The sequence below is a fragment of the Haematobia irritans genome, chromosome 4 (assembly GCF_050003625.1).
Source record: "Haematobia irritans isolate KBUSLIRL chromosome 4, ASM5000362v1, whole genome shotgun sequence".
In the NCBI taxonomy this organism is placed as follows: domain Eukaryota; kingdom Metazoa; phylum Arthropoda; class Insecta; order Diptera; family Muscidae; genus Haematobia; species Haematobia irritans.
Window position 1 is genome coordinate 152,941,521 of NC_134400.1, and position 18,592 is coordinate 152,960,112.

At 33.5% G+C, this 18,592-nt stretch overlaps 1 protein-coding gene across 9 annotated transcripts in view; it reads right to left on the reverse strand.

Moving 5' to 3' along the window:
* dally (division abnormally delayed protein) overlaps positions 1 to 18,592 on the reverse strand; it is a 468,560-nt gene that overhangs the window by 21,178 nt on the left and 428,790 nt on the right. For all 9 annotated transcript variants that reach the window (XM_075304761.1, XM_075304766.1, XM_075304763.1 and 6 more), the window contains 3 exons: positions 12,002 to 12,125; positions 8,950 to 9,378; positions 8,539 to 8,728 (listed from right to left, as the gene is read on the reverse strand). In XM_075304761.1, the coding sequence (XP_075160876.1) occupies positions 8,539 to 8,728; positions 8,950 to 9,378; positions 12,002 to 12,125 (743 nt within the window). The remainder of the gene's footprint in view (positions 1 to 8,538; positions 8,729 to 8,949; positions 9,379 to 12,001; positions 12,126 to 18,592) is intronic.

Genomic DNA, 18,592 nt, shown 5'->3' on the forward strand with positions numbered 1-18,592 from the left:
TTAATATATAAATGGAAAATGTAAAAATTTTCAATCATTTTCTTAATTAGTTTTATTTTTTAATTTGATTAAAAAGTGAATCGTATCAATTAATAGTTTAATTCATTTCGTTTTCAAGTTTAATAAACATTTTAATTGTAAAAAAAATGAACTTACTGTCGATAAAACTGTTTTAAGGGCCAAATCATTGTCATTTTACTACCATTTAAGAAAAAATATCATTAAGTTTTATAAAATTGAACTGACTGGTATGAAAAAATGTTGTAATGCGTGTAAGTAAAAATTTCGTTACTGGCACGAAAAATGACCAAATCATTGTAATTTTAAACTATATCGGAGTACACCACTTTACGAAATTTTTTTAAATAATTTTAAAGATTCGCGTGAACTGCAAAAGAGTTAAAAATAATAATTATTACGAGATTTTCATAAAAATTTTGAAATTTGAACTTTAGAAATGCGCTTAACTAAATTGAAGTTCAAGGTAAAATACAGAACATCTCTGGGAGGACATCTTTGAAAGTTGTGACTTTAAAATGATTTCCAATTTTTCTGAGTCCGGATATACTCAACGTCATTCTTTCTTGATCTTCATCTTATCCTAGTGCAACAATCGTAACAATTTGTAGCCATATTAAGTAAAGGGTGATTTGTTAAGAGCTTGATAACTTTTTTTTAAAAAAAAAACGCATAAAATTTGCAAAATCTCATCGGTTCTTTATTTGAAACGTTAGATTGGTCCATGACATTTACTTTTTGAAGATAATTTCATTTAAATGTTGACCGCGGCTGCGTCTTAGGTGGTCCATTCGGAAAGTCCAATTTTGGGCAACTTTTTCGAGCATTTCGGCCGGAATAGCCCGAATTTCTTCGGAAATGTTGTCTTCCAAAGCTGGAATAGTTGCTGGCTTATTTCTGTAGACTTTAGACTTGACGTAGCCCCACAAAAAATAGTCTAAAGGCGTCAAATCGCATGATCTTGGTGGCCAACTTACCGGTCCATTTCTTGAGATGAATTGTTCTCCGAAGTTTTCCCTCAAAATGGCCATAGAATCGCGAGCTGTGTGGCATGTAGCGCCATCTTGTTGAAACCATATGTCAACCAAGTTCAGTTCTTCCATTTTTGGCAACAAAAAGTTTGTTAGCATCGAACGATAGCGATCGCCATTCACCGTAACGTTGCGTCCAACAGCATCTTTGAAAAAATACGGTCCAATGATTCCACCAGCGTACAAACCACACCAAACAGTGCATTTTTCGGGATGCATGGGCAGTTCTTGAACGGCTTCTGGTTGCTCTTCACTCCAAATGCGGCAATTTTGCTTATTTACGTAGCCATTCAACCAGAAATGAGCCTCATCGCTGAACAAAATTTGTCGATAAAAAAGCGGATTTTCTGCCACTGATTTTGGTAATAAAATTCAATGATTTGCAAGAGTTGCTCGTTAGTAAGTCTATTCATGATGAAATGTCAAAGCATACTGAGCATCTTTCTCTTTGACACCATGTCTGAAATCCCACGTGATCTGTCAAATACTAATGCATGAAAATCCTAACCTCAAAAGAATCACCCTTTACAACTTCATATTAACTATCTTCCTATATACACATTTACATACTTCGTACTTGGATATTCCTCAATGGAATATTAGCTTCATTTGGTGTGGGTTGTTGTTTTAAGTGGTTGTCCTCACACATTCATGAGTATATGAGAGGTTTAACTAATTATCATTGCAGTAGGGATTGTAAGTGAAGAAGACACTATGTTGCACTTACTCTAATTCATTGCCTTTTTCAAAATTTAAACGATGTAACCGCCTTTGACAATTTAAAGTAATTACACTACACGGACGAAAAATACTGTTTTTCATGTGATTAGGTGTAACAATTACAGGTTTGGAATTCAAGGTTGTAGCACATTATTTTTAAGTGCAAGCATATAATGTTCATAAACTAGTATAATATGTTTGCGACATATATGCTAATATGTTAGAAGATATTGTGTTTTGGATATCTCATTTTCTTTAATATAATTTCTGTCTCTGATTTAAACCTATATTAATTAAGAAATTTCGTATAAACATATATGTGCTTAGGAACGTCAGATAGACCGAGAGAGAGAGAAAAAAAAGCGATGGAGATAAATAACAAAAGACATCACCATAACACAGCGAACGGATCAAATGAGAGCAAATGGGGCTCCTCTTTTTGAAAATATATATGCTTGAAGTAGAATATGTTTGGGTAACAAGTACACTCAAAAACAAGTGAGTAAAGTAGAAAGTTCGACTATATCATACCCTAAATCACCCTATTGAATTAGTAAACACAAGCATTTGTGGGGTATCATTGAAATAGATTTGGGAGATAAACCGCATTTCCATATTTATGAATATTAATGTTTATGCTCTCTCAAATGAGAGCAAATGGGGCTCCTCTTTTTGAAAATATATATGCTTGAAGTAGAATATGTTTGGGTAACAAGTACACTCAAAAAAAAGTGAGTAAAGTAGAAAGTTCGACTATATCATACCCTAAATCACCCTATTGAATTAGTAAACATAAGCATTTGTGGGGTATCATTGAAATAGATTTGGGAGATAAACCGCATTTCCATATTTATGAATATTAATGTTTATGCACGGACGAAAAAGACTGTTTGGGTGTAACACAATATTTTTAAGTGCAAGCATATAATGTTCATAAACTAGCATAACATGTTTGGGACATATATGTTAGGTTAGGTTAGGTGGCAGCCCGAGGTATCAGGCTCACTTAGACTATTCAGTCCATTGTGATACCACAGTGATGAACTTCTCTCTTATCACTGAGTGCTGCCCGATTACATGTTAAGCTCAATGACAAGGGACAGAAAAAGGTGCTAAGAACTAAAAAATCTCGTGGAAGTGAGAAAGATGTGGGGGAATATACAATTAGGCAGAAACAAAATTTTGAGCATTCAGGTCGAAAACCTATGTTGTTAGCACCAATATTACCTGTTTATTTTCATAATTCATTATGATTGTAAATATATAAATAAATAAATAAAATTTTGAGCACAATATTGTTTGGGAGAATTTTTTTTAAGCATATAATATTTTTGGGTGCAAAATGCTTCCAAACATATTATATGTTCACATAATAACATATTGTTTTTTAGAAGACAACATTATTGTATTTGGATTCAAAAATACAAAATGTTTGGAACTTAGACTACCCAAACATATATTGTTTAGACCAATATGCTTTCAAACATATTATGTATTGGAAGAGATCAAACATATAAATGTTTGGGCAATACCTAAAAATGTATATGCTATGAAGCAAAATATGTTTGGGAGTATATGTTACAGAAGCGATTTTTTGTGAGCGTGTAGAGAAGCTTTGCAATCCTCAGAAACGTCACCAGCATTACTGAGGTGGGATAATCCACCGCTGGAAAACTTTTTTGGTGTTCGGTCGAAGCAGGAATCGAACCCACGACCTTGTGTATGCAAGGCGGGCATGCTAACATTGTGGCTCCCATATATGTTAATATGTTAGACCATATTATCTTTGGGACATAAAATGTTTGTAAATATAATATGCTTAGATGCAAAAATATATTAATTTGGAAATAGCCTATAAACATATATGTGTAACCAATTGGCGCCTTAAAAATATATCCACACAAAGAAAATGTCATTAAAATTTTTTACTACCAGTGTATGCCCTAAGGTGAAACATAATATGTTTGAACAATACAAACAATATTTTGTTTGGACCAATCCTGAAAATATATATGCTTGAAGCAAAATGTGTTTAGGGTATATGTTACAGAAGCGATTTTTTTAGGGTGTGGGAGTTTTATCACAATCCGAACAGAAATGTCTGATATTAGGAGCAACAGTGGATTTTGCATCTACAGAGTTAGTATGCCACTAATATTAAGTCCACTATTAAAACAGAGGAAATCGCTCAATTAGAGTGGGTAATAAATCTAAACTTGTAAAAATCGGGCAATATATTTATGTAGGAGCCACATCTAAGTATAAATACGATGGGATCGTACATAAACATTTGAATTTTCAGCAACACTACGATTTTCCCAAATTTGGGAAAATCGAGCGATGCATATATATGGGAGCTATATCTATATCTCAACCATGTTGGATAATATTTTGCAGGTTTGATTGATACCCCAAGTTGTGATCTTGTGCTATAGTTTAGTAAGATCAGTTAATAAATGAGGCCTCTATGGTCAAATATAAGGATACTAAGGAAAATTTTTCAAAATCGGGCGATACATATATAAGAAAGCTAAATCTCAACCGATTTCGATGAAATTTTGTAGGGTTGGTTGATGACACAGAAGGTTACTTTGTGCTAAACTTGAGTAAGATCGCTTTATAAATAAGGCTATTATGACCAATTTTGGAAAATCGGGCGATGCATATATATGGGAGCTATAACTAAATTTGAACCGGTTTCCATGATTTTTTGCACATATAGTTAGTACTATAGAAGATTAAAGTAAGCCAACATTGAGCACGATCGGTTAATAAATAAGAGTCTTACGGTTAAATTTTGCAAAATCGGGCGATACATATACATATATGGGAGATAAAGGGTGATACGGTAAAAATTTGGTCAAGGGAAAACGCGTGTAAATCGGTGAAATCGTTTATTTAAAAAATCAAATTAAATTTCTTTTTCAAGTTCAATTAGTATAAAATTCAGGAAAAATATTCCATCAGATTTTGTACAGCCACCTTGTCCACCTTCTTCGCCGCAGAAAGCCAGTTTGCCTTGAACTGCTGCTCGTCCTTAGCAGTTTTTTTTGTCTTCTTTAGGTTCCGCTTGACAATAGCCCAGTATTTCTCAATTGGGCGGAGCTCTGCCGTGTTGGGAGGGTTCTTGTCCTTGGGAACCACCTGCACGTTGTTGGCGGCGTACCACTCCATGGCCTTTTTACCGTAATGGCAAGATGCCAAATCCGGCCAAAACTGTACGGAACAACCGTGTTTCTTTAGGAAAGGCAGCAGACGTTTATGCAAACACTCTTTCACGTAAATTTCTTGGTTGACAGTCCCGGAAGCTATGAAAATGCTGCTTTTCAAGCCACAGGTACAGATGGCTTGCCAAACCAGATATTTCTTTGCGAACTTTGACAGTTTTATGTGCTTGAAAATATCTGCTACCTTTCCCTTTCCTTTTGCCGTATAAAACTCCTGTCCCGGAAGCTGCTTGTAGTCGGCTTTGACGTAGGTTTCGTCGTCCATTACCACGCAGTCAAACTTCGTCAGCATCGTCGTGTACAGCCTCCGGGATCGCGCTTTGGCCGTCGTATTTTGTTTATCGTCGCGATTTGGAGTCACTACCTTCTTGTAAATCGATAGTCCGGCTCGTTTTTTGGCTCGATGCACGGTTGTAGACCATACACCCAGCTTATTTGCGGCATCTCGGAGAGAGAGGTTAGGGTTTCGCTTGAAACTATCGGCAACTCTCTTTGTCGTCTCAGCGGCTTCCGGTTTTCGTTTTCCCCCCGATCCAGACTTCCTGGCTGTCGACAAACGTTCCCCAAACACTTTAATTACATTTGTAACGGTTGATTTGGCAACTTTTAGCGATTTTGCCAGCTTTGCGTGCGAGTAGCTCGGATTTTCGCGATGCGCGAGCAAAATTTTGATACGCTGCTCTTTTTGCTTGGACGGCATTTTGACAACTGAAGAGTGAATTTCAAAATCAAAATAGGAGCAACATTCTACACACACACACCTTCAAAATGAGGGGTGTTCAGGTTTTTTAAATGCAAAATTGAAAGAAAGACGTCAAGTTTATATTGACTAAATTTTGACCGTATCACCCTATATAGCTTAATTTGAACCGATTTCGATGAAATTTTGGCGACTTGAAGGGTGATGAATATGATATGATGATACATATATGTGGGAGCTATAGCTAAATTTGATTCGATTTCTTCCAAATTCAATAGCGTTCGTCCTTGTGCCCAAAAAACACCCTGTACCAAAATTTCATCACAATCGATTAATAATTGCGATCGGAATCCTGTGAACAACAAATACATGGACAGACGGACACCAAGTGCTAGATCGACTCAAGAGGTTATTTTGAGTCGATCGGTATACATTTTATGGGGTCTAAAATCAATATTTTTGGTAGGCACATTTTTTTGGCAGATCAAAGTTATTATACTCTGACCACTATGTGGTTTAGGGTATAAAAAATGAACCCTTTACTTCACAAAAGGCAATTTAGCTTTATTTTAGTTTATGTAATTATTACGTTTAGAGAATAATTAATTGTAAATGTTTCCTTTACTATAATAAATTTTTGCGTACTACAAAACGGCAAAAATGGCACATAAAGGCTTACTAAATTCGTACACAGAAAAAAATTTCACGAACATTTTTCCAATTAAAATTTTAATTGAGTTTTAAAAAATATTCAATTAAAAATTTAATTGATTCAACAATTTTTTTAATTGAAGCACAAATCAATAACAAAAATTAATAGTATCAATTAATTTTTTAATTGGCCTTCAATTAATTTTTTAATTGATACTGTCATTTCTGTGATTGAAGACATTTCAATTAAAAAATTAATTGGATCAATTAATTTCGTGATTGAACCAGAAAAAAAAATTTTTTTTGTGTGTACTTTTCACACAATAGTTCATTATTTCTTTAAATTTGAATCTTGAACTTCGTAGGACACTAAAGACGGTCTTGAAATTTTTTACTCCAATTTTTTCCTTCAAACTACAAAATTTTCTTCTGAAAAAAAAAAAAATTAAAAACAGTAAAACCACCAGCAAGAAAAATTTTGATTAATTTTAGAAAATTTAGATTATCTTTAGAAAATGTTATCTAAACAGTATTACAAACGCTGACATTTTTCGAAAAATTCAAGAAAATTTATTAAACATAATTAATTGTCTTCACAAATATAAAGAAATAATGAACTATTTTGTGAGAAGTACGAATTTAGTAAATCTTTATGCTTCATTTGTATCCCAGCAAAAAAAGCGTCGCCAAAAAAGTAATGAAAATGTTTTTTTGGATCCGGAAGTGGTGCAAAATTGACGCAGAAGCAATGAATTTAACATGGGAATAGTCATAGGACGGAAGTCCTCCATTTCAACAGCCATTTCATTGAATTTGCATCACTTCTTTAGTTGTGATCCGAATTCAATGTTCTGGATGTAAATTAAAAAATTCTGTGATATTTTGTCAAATAAATAATTTTTATAATTTTTAATGGATTCTAACGCTTGTCGGAAACGTTTGACCTCAAATATTTTCAAAAATTCACAATTTTTTCAGATTGGATTTAGCATTTTTTTCGACAAAATTTAAATGATTTGTACCATTTTATGAATTCTTACTCTGTTTTTAACCTATTTGAAACAAAAAAAGTTAAAATTATCCATTAAAAGCATAAAAAAAACCAAGTTATAAAAAATTGAATTAAAATAACTTCCTGGGTAGTTAAAATAAAGAACATCATTGGGAGTGCATCTTCTGGAAGTGCTTTTAAAGTTGTGCCTTTGGAAGAACTTCCAAATTTTTTTGCTGGGATATCATTTCTTCCGTTTTTTAGTTCATTTAACTAACGCACACAAAAAATTATTAGAGTAAAGGAAACTTTCTCCAAACATAATAATTCCATGAACTATAATAAAGTTAAATTGGCTTTAGTAAAATAGAGGTTTCACTTTTTTTTTTGAGTGTGCTAAGTCACAATATTTGATCGGCAAATCATGCAAGGTGGCTGATATATATTGCAAACAATTTGAGATTGCTATTATTTTTAAACCGCTATAGTCAGACAGTTGACAGATTTACAAGCTTACATTGAAAAAAAAAAAACATGTCCGAACCGGACAAAGATTTTCCAAAGATTAATTTCGAGTCAAAGAAGCGGAGAATTGAAGTAAGGATACCTTTAGATTTGGAGTTTCCATACTTGATTCTAGGAAACTATTTTCCAAGTGGTTTTAATGCCTTTCGGACTCGGCTATAAAAATGAGGTTCCTTGTCATTGAGCTAAACATACACTCAAAAAAAAAAGTGAACCCTCTATTTCACTAAAGCCAATTTAACTTTATTTTAGTGCATGTAATTATTAAGTTTGGCGAAAGTTTCCTTTATTCTAGACATTTTTTTGCGTATGTTAGTTAAATGAACTAAGAAACGGGGAACATTATACACAAATGAAGCATAAAGATTTACTAAATTCATACCCCTTCTAATATCACAATGAACTGAATTGTCTAAATGCGCCTATAATAACGGAAACTACTTGCATAATTTCATTTATTTAGCTATAGTTTAATTCAACTTTCTATAGCTAATCAATCGCTTATCCCCAAAACAAAAAAATCTGTTTCCCAATCAAATTTCAATTCTTATCTACATCGCGTTAAAAATGTATTCTAGTGGATTTAATTTTCTTAATTGTTTTCCATGGTCTTATCACCATAGGAAAACCATTCTGATTTTTTGTTTTCGTATTACTTGGGGTTTCGACACTTACCAACTCCTCCAATGCAGGACCATTCTCCATAGCTTTCATTATTGTCTCCGATAATTTACCATCCAATTGTTTAATCACAGTTACAATGCCAGCATCAGAGCGTATGTGCGTAGTTACCAAATTATCCAAAGCATCTACAACATTCGACCAGGGGCTATCCAAAACTTCAGCATATTGTGCAGAGCAACCTCTGCAAATGGGAAAATCAACAATAAAGAGAAAACAAAGAAAAAAAGAAGTCATGAAAAGCAAGGAAACGGAAACATGAAATGCTACTACAAAAACCCACAAACAAATGGAATTGAGGCATGAAAAAAAACATTTCAACTTTGTGCACCAAATTTAATTAAACAGAAAGGACTCAATTCCAACAAGTTTGTCGGTGTGGACAAACCGCCGCCATATACATACCTTAACACATTCATGCAATAACTGTAGCAGGTTTTCACGTGAGATTTTTGCAAACCATTACAGCGAGGACAATAACTCATCCTGAGCAGATGCTTCTGGCAGTTCTCACTCAAATATGCACCATATAAGTCATCCGTCTCACTGAGGACCTCAGCACTTTGGTACAGAGCATTGATAAAGATGTGAGCCGTCTGTATGCTTTGCATTAAATTTCTGCTGATTTCTTTGGGTATGGCACCGAAGGGCTCCACTTCGTCGTAGGCATGTTTCAAGCAATTAATGTAATCCTCATGCAATTCTCCATAGCTTTGCTTGTTCAAATGAACAACTTGGTGGTAGGCAACGGGAAACAGATTGACAAAGAATTTATGCACGACAGATTCCAGTATGTTGCCATTAACCGCATTGGATCCGGTCGATTTTATGGTTCTATAGGTCAAGAAAGGAAATGTAAATATTGGAAAAGTTCAATTAATTATGTTAAGTGAAGTGGAATGTAATGGAAACACTGAAAAAAAATTTATTTAATAATAAAAATGTAGTCAGACTACATTGCAAAAAATATGGTACATGACAACATTCGGCCAGGCCGAATCTTATGTACACTCCACAATGGATTGCGTAGAAACTTCTACTACAGACTGTCATCCACAATCGAAGTACTTGGGCTGCGGTAACACTTGCCGATGGCAAGGTATCTTAAAACTTCTTAACACCGTCTTCTAAATAGTAAGTTAGTCCATACGGGGTATATATAGACCGATTAAATATGTATATAACTCAGTTTGACAAAATTTTCTATAGAAATAAAATTTTGACCAAATTTTCTATAGAAATAACATTTTGATAAAATTTCCTATAGAAATAAAATTTTGACAAAATTTTATATAGAAATAAAATTTTGACCAAATTTTCTATAGAAATAAAATTTTGACAAAATTTTCTATAGAAATAAAATTTTGACCAAATTTTCTATAGAAATAAAATTTTGTAAAATTTTCTATAGAAATAAAATTTGCACAACATTTTTCTATAGAAATACAATTTTGACAAAATTTTCTATAGAAATAAAATTTTGACAAAATTTTCTATTGCAATAAAATTTTGACAAAATCTTCTATAGAAATAAAATTTGCACAACATTTTTCTATAGAAATAAAGTTTTGACCAAATTTTCTATAGAAATAAAATTTTGGCAAAATTTTTTCTATAGAAATAAAATTTTGACAAAATTTTTTCTATAGAAATAAAATTTTGACAAAATTTTTTCTATAGAAATAAAATTCTGACAAAATTTTCTATAGAAATAAATTTTTGAAAAAGTTTTCTATAGAAATAAAATTTTGACAAAATTTTCTATAGAAATAAAATATTGACAAAATTTTGTAGAGTAATAAAATTTTGACAAAATTTTCTATAGAAATAAATTTTTGAAAAAGTTTTCTATAGAAATAAAAAAATAAAGTTTTGACAACATTTACTATAGAAATAATTTTTTGAAAAAGTTTCTATAGAAATAAAATTTTGACAAAATTTTCTATAGAAATAAAATCTTGACAAAATTTTGTATCGTAATAAATGTTTGACAAAATTTTCTATAGAAATAAAATGTTGGTAGTTTATTTTTGGCGATATGGACCAATTTTTGTGTGATTGGGGATCGGCTATATATAACTATAGACCGATATGGGCCAATTTTGGCATGGTTGTTAGCGGCCATATACTAGCTTAATGTACCAAATTTCAACCGAATAGGATGAATTGTGCTCCTCCAAGAGGTTCCAGAGGTCAAATTTGGGGATCGATTTATATGGGGGCTGTATATAATTATGAACCGATATGGACCATTTTTTGCATGGTTGTAAGAGACCATATACTAACACCACGTACCAAATTTCAACCGGATCGAATGAATTTTGCTCCTCCAAGAGGCTCCACAAGCCAAATCTGGGGATCGGTTTATATGGGGGTTATACGTAAAAGTGGTCTAATATGGCCCATTTGAAATACCATACGACCTACATTAATAACAACTACTTATGCCAAGTTTCAAGGCGATAAATAGCTTGTTTCGTTCGGAAGTTAGCGTGATTTCAACAGACGGACGAACATGACTCAGAATTTCACCACGACTTTATGGGGTCTAAGAACAATATTTCGATGTGTTACAAAGGGAATGACAAAGTTAATATACCCCCATCCTATGGTGGAGAGTATAAAAATGTTTGCTTTATTGAATTTAGGATATTTTGCCATAAATCTATATAAAATGCTATAAAAATTTATAATCGTCTTGATCGTGTTGAAAATGTGCCTGTCGGATTTATTAATTATTAGTTTTTGTTTACCTTAATGAAGTGAACTAAAAATGAGATAAATTAAGATAGAACTAATAAAAAAGGAAATTAATAAATATATTGACAACAATTCAAATAGTTAATAGAACAATCAAGTTGGAGATGAAAATGAGAATTTACAACAGTTACAATATCAGAATAATAGAACTAATTGCTCTTAATGAAACTATAAACAAGTTTTTTGAAGTAAAGGATGTTGTCTATTAATTGTATGTTGTTGAACTAAAAAATATTTTTTTTCTGATTTTGTACTTTTAAAACGTTTTTGAATTAAATATTTTTGGAGGTTATTTAATTTTTTTTTTTAATTTCGCGGGAGCATTTTTGGGGTAGTCCTTTATTTTATTTTATTTTAAGATATTTTGATTTTGTGCTCTTATTTCATGAGGGCATTATTCTACATTTATTTGTGGACACTAATATCTTGTGGTTATACCAAGTCTCCTAAAGTAATCTAAGCTATTAAATATTTCTGGGGAAAATGTCCTTAACTGTGCAGTATTATCAATGTATTATGTTTTCTATGGGTGGAACAAATCTTTGAATATCTTTTTATTTTATTGTTCATTAAGTTAATTATTTTTTACTACTCAAGGATAATAAGGAATTAAATTCCAGTTAAATCGTTGTATCTGCTTTAATTTTTATTTGAAACACTTCAAAATGCCACTTAGATATCATTTAAAAGCAATTACCTGGTAATTTCTGAATATAATTGCACGATTAGTTTCCTTGACAATGGCAGCATACGCTTATATACCTGCGAGAATACATTTAAGGTACGATTTTCTGATTGTTGAACCAATTCTAGGACGTGAGCTGTAACAAAAGAAAAGATTAAATATTAATATAATAACAAATAAATACGACATAAAATCAAAGGTTAAATGTATTTATGACATATTGGTCAACATTATTGCTAAATTGGCAACGATGGTCTATCGATATCCATCTGCTGTAATCCTTACTTATAAACGTAATGGTAAACATATTATACCTCCATCACCATGCTATGGTTGTGGGTACAAAAAGAATATAAATATAAGTAAATTAAAATTAATTTTGTAAACAATTTCTATAAAGTTACGAAACACACTACAAAAACGCAAACGATCTTATTATAAAAAACCTAGTAAAGATAAAATCATCCAGTTTTGCATGTTGGAACAATTCCATTGTGAAGACATAAAGTATCATTGGCAAACTTGTATACATACAGTGGCGTGCAGAAACGAGTACATAATTATTTTTTTTTTTCAATTCTAAACGAAAAAAAAGCAGTAATAAAGAATTTCAAAATAATTTATATTTTTCTTTATTCCTTCTTCAATTCTAAATAAAACAACAAAAAACTCAAAACACAAAGTAAAGAATTCAGACAGATAAATAAACGTAACAAAAAAACTCGCATGTACTCAATTTTGCATTTTTCTATACCGGTGTCAGTTGGAACATTTTCTAGTACTTGGTCTATATCCCTTTATTTTGTAGTACCATATTTATACGTTTTGGCATACTTTCAACCAATTCCTGTATTTTCATCAATTTCATCATATATTCTGCCATTCAAGCTGTACTCGTTTCCCTAGGTCTTCTAATTTTGATGGAGCTGATTTGTACAATCCCAGCCGTCTTCCCACGATTGACCATAAATGCTCAATCGGGTTGGGGTCGGGGCTTTGCAATTCATCACTTGAAATTTTTGCTCACACAGCCCTTTTTTCACTATTTTTGCAGTATGCTTCGGATCACCATCCTGTTGAAATACGACTTCATATTCAGGATAGGCACTCTTGTCAACAAACTCGGGGAGATTAGCAAAATGGCGAGGTAGTCTTTCTTCTTCATTATACCATAAATTTTCTTCAATGGTCCAATGTACCACCAAGTGAAGCAGCCCCAAACCATGATGCTTCCACCACCATGCTTCACAGTTTGTTTAACATGGTGGCGTTGAATGGTATCACCAGGAGCTGATTTGTACAATCCCAGCCGTCTTCCCACGATTGACCATAAATGCTCAATCGGGTTGAGGTCGGGGATTTGCAATTCATCACTTGAAATTTTTGCTCACACAGCCCTTTTTTCACTATTTTTGCAGTATGCTTCGGATCACCATCCTGTTGAAATGCGACTTCATATTCAGGATGTTGTCAACAAACTCGGGGAGATTAGTCTGCAAAATGGCGAGGTAGTCTTTCTTCTTCATTATACCATCGATTTTCTGCAATGGTCCAATGTGCCACCAAGTGAAGCAGCCCCAAACCATGATGCTTCCACCACCATGCTTCACAGTTTGTTTAACATGGTGGCGTTGAATGGTATCACCAGGACGACGCCAGCAATATTGTTTACTTCCGATTGGAAAATTTTGATTCATCTGCCCAGATAACACGTTTCCAGTCATCTGACGTCCAATTTTTATGCTCTCTTGCAAACTTCATTCGCGCCTTTTGATTCTTTTCGGACAATGCAGGTTTATTTTTTTTTACAGCTGAAATATAACCAATGTTGTGGAGCGCTCGTCTTGCTGTCCATTCACTAACTTGCTTATTTTTTGGTAACAGTAGTATTTTTCGGCGTTACGGACTTGTTCTGCTCATTTCTGCCATCATAAGACAAGCGTCCGCTTCGGTCAACAGTTTTTGGCGGCCTCTGGTTTGCTCTTTGGGAGTAGTATTTCGTCTAGTATTTCGACGCGAACGACCACCGACTGACTTATATCTAGTTCATTGTCTATTTTCCGCGATGAAGACCCATTATCAGTTAAGGAAACTATATTGTCCTCCACATCGTGCGATAACTTTTTCATTTTAATTTTTACTTGATATTATTGCAGTACACTTCGAATAAAGCTTTAACTTTTACTAGCAAACACGTTTCTAAACACAAAGTTGTATTATTGATCATAAAGAAAGACAAAAAATACAAAACTAACGTTATATATTGGTTTTATGCTGAGTACATAAAAAAGTGCAAAATTGAGTACATGTGAGTTTTGTTTTTGTTATGTTTATTTATCTCTCTGAATTTTTTACTTTTTGTTTTGAGTTTTTTGTTGTTTTATTTAGAATTGAAGAAGGAATAAAGGAAAACTAAAATTATTTAGATTTTCTTTATTGCTGTTTTTTTATTCGTTTAGAATTGGAATAAAAGTAATTATGTACTCATTTCTGCACTGCACTGTATAGTTTTGTGTATTTAATGAAGAGACTTTGCACTGGTTTCCTTTCGTATAAAAGTAATCTAATTTAGTTCCTGGAAATTGGTTCCATCCCATCCCATCCACATTCATAAAACATTTAGCAAAAGTTCTCGGAAAATGTGTCAATTTAATGTTGATTATTATGAGTGAACAAAGTAAATTCAAATCCCATGTCAGCAATTATGGAGGCCAAGAAACAACATTTTGTACGTTTCTTTGCTGGTGTTGTGTTAATAAATGAAAGTTTTTTCCTTGTTACTTTTCGGTCATATTCATTCTGCATGTACGACATCCATGTGAATGGCTATAACTAGTTATCACTTCGTTATATCCAGTGATTCATTTGGTAATAACATCATCTACAAGTTTTTGATGTTGTTCATTTTATCTCTATCTTTTAATACCTATCATTGAATCTATTTGAGTTTATCAGACAGTTTGTCTTTATTCCATCCCATAGTAATGTATATATGATGTGTATTCTTGCCTAATACACTCAAGGAAATAATTTACTATGATTTCAAGATTTTAAATTTTGGGCTAAAGAACCGACTTCTTTATTAAGAATTTTTTAGGAAGCTAGACTTAAGTCCAGGATCTAAAATATTAAAATTTGGATACTGATTTCATTTAACGAATTTACATTATATGTTTTATAAACAAATCTATTCATGTAGAAGAAATAAAGAGTTTACAAATCCAAATTATAACAGATACTTGAAAGTATTGTTTTAATAAAAAACAAGTATAAACGGCCGTAAGTTCGGCCACGTTGAATCTTATGTACCCTCCACCATGGATTGCGTAGAAACTTCTACGAAAGACTGTTATACACAATCGAATTACTTGGGTTGTGGTATCTTAAATCGTTTTCTAAATTGTGAGTTAGTCCACACGTGGTATATATTAGACAAAAAGGTCGCTTATATGGGGGCTATATACAATTATGAACTTGATATGGACCAATTTTTGTGTGATTGGGGATCGATTTATCTGAGGGCTATATATAACTATAGACCGATATGGACCTAGTTAGGCATGGTTGTTAACGGCCATATATTAGCACAATGAACCAAATTTCAACTGACTCGGAGTAAATTTACAAGAGGCTCCAAAACCAAATCTCGGGATCGGTTTATATGGGGGCTATATATGATTATGGACTGATATGGACCACTTTTGGCATGGTTGTCAAATATCATATACTACCACCACGTACCAAATTTCAACCAGATCGGATGAATTTTGCTTCTCCACAAGGCACCGGAGGTCAAATCTGGGTATCGGTTTATATGGGGGCAATATATAATTATGGACTGATATGAACCAATTCATGCATGGTTGTTGGATACCATATGCTAACATCACGTACCAAATTTCAACCGAATCCGATGAATTTTGCTCTTCCAAGGGGCTCCGGAGGTCAAATCTGGGGATCGGGCTATATATAATTATGGATCGATTTCGACCAATTTTTGCATGGGTGTATGAGGCCATATATTAACACCACTTACCAAATATCAACTGAATCAGATGAATTTTGGTCTTCCAAGAGGCTCCGTAGGTCAAATCTGGCGATCAGTTTATATGGGGGCTATATATAATTGTGGACCGATGTGGACCAATATTTGCATGGTCATTAGAGACCATATACTAACACCATGTACCAAATTTCAGCCGGATAGGAGAAAGTTTGCTTCTCTTAGAGGCTCCGCAAGCCAAATCTGGGGATCGGTTTATATGGGGGCTATATATAATTATGGACCGATATGGACCAATTTTTGTATGGTTGTTAAAGACCATATACTAACACAATGTACCAAATTTCAGCCGGATCGGATGAAATGTGCTTCTCTTAGAGGCTCCGAAAGCCAAATCGGGCGATCGGTTTATATGGGGGCTATATATAATTATGGACCGATGTGGACCAATGTTTTCATGGTTGTTAGAGACCATATACTAACACCATGTACAAAATTTCAGCCGGATCCGATGAAATTTGCTTCTCTTAGAAGCTCCGCAAGCCAAATCGGGGGATCGGTTTATATGGGGGCTATATATAATTATTGACCGATGTAGACCAATTTTTGCACAGTTGTTAGAGACCATATACTAACACCATGTACCAAATTTCAGCCGGATCGGATGAAATTTTCTTCTCTTAGAGGCTCCGCAAGCCAAATCTGGGGATCGGTTTATATGGGGGCTATATATAATTATGGACCGATGTGGACCAATTTTTGCATGGTTGTTAGAGACCATATACCAACACCATGTACCAAATTTCAGGCGGATCGGATGAAATTTGCTTCTCTTTTAGGCTCCGCAAGCCAAATCTGGGGATCGGTTTATATGGGGGCTATATATAATTATGGACCGATATGGTCCACCAATTTTTGCATGGTTGTTAGAGACCATATACAAACAACATATACCAAATTTCAGCCGGATCGGATGAAATATGCTTCTGTTAGAGGCTCCACAAGCCAAATATGAGGGTCCCTTTATATGGGGGCTATACGTAAAAGTGGACCGATTTGCAATACCATCCGACCTACATCAATAACAACTACTTGTGCCAAGTTTCAAGGCGATAGCTTGTTTCGTTCGGAAGTTAGCGTGATTTCAACAGACGGACGGACGGACATGCTCAGATCGACTGAGAATTTCACCACGACCCAGAATATATATACTTTATGGGGTCTTAGAGCAATATTTCGATGTGTTACAAACGGAATGACAAAGTTAATATACCCCCCATCCTATGGTGGAGGGTATAAAAAAAAACTGTAAACCGAAAAAAATACGCAAAAAGTGTTAGCCTATATTTGAAACTTTTGTAATATACAGATCATTTGTTTAAATTAAAAGTGTTTGTCCTTACTTTAAGAATAACTTCCTTTACTCCAAAGATATACTTTGTTAATGTAGGACGCAAATTCTAAAGATTTTGAACATTATTTTAATTAAAATTTAATTAATTAAAACATTAAAGAAATTTATCTCTTATGCTGAGTATAAAAGTAAATTATAACCAATACTTCAAAAAATCCGACCAATCTTATGTATCCCCCTCCATGGATTGCGTACAAAATTATACCAAAGACTGTCATGAACAATCGAATTATATGGGTTGTGGTAACAGTTACCGATGGCTAGGTATATAAACCTTCTTAACTTTGTCTTCTATGGAGTCTATGTTAGATAAAAAAGGCAGAATCTACATCTACATTTAGTTCTTACTCGTTTTATATAAAGGAGTCTATAAATAATTATGACCCGAAAGGAACCAATTTTCGTATGGTAATTAGAGGTCCAAATTTAAAGAGGATTTGATGAAATTTGTTCCCTCATGAGGTTTCCGAAGTTAAATCTTGGGGATCGTTTACTATAGGACCCAGGCGCGTATTCAGGGGGGTGGGGGTGGGGGTTGAAACCCCCCCCCCCCGAAATCCAAAGAATTTTTTAATTTACATGACCTACATACATATACTTAGGAAGAATTTTTATATGAATATTAAAAGCAAATATTCAGGGTTGTTGCAGAAACAGATAGTTGTCGGAATCAGAATTGAAAACAATAAAAAATAAAGTTTGGGGTCACAGAAACCGATATTATCGATTTCATGTTCGAATCGGAATTCTTATCGGAATTTGGTGTCATAGAAACTGATTTATTGGTTTTGTTGTCAGAAACAATCCGATCAGCAGATAGCTAGCAGATTTGCATTTTTCTTTTGTGTTTTGTTGAAGTCGGTTGCATTTTAGCGCGTAATGTAAGTGAAAATATGTAATTTGAATCTTAAAACAAATATTTCATCAATTTTTTATAGACTATATTATACCCTGCACCACTTTGTAGATCTAAATTTTTGATAGCATATCACATCCGTCAAATGTGTTGGGGGCTATATATAAAGGTTTGTCCCAAATACATACATTTAAATATCACTCGATCTGGACAGAATTTGATTGACTTCTACAAAATCTATAGATTCAAAATTTAAGTCGGCGAATGCACTAGGGTGGAACACAATGTTAGTAAAAAACAAGTATATACGGCCGTAAGTTCGGCCAGGCC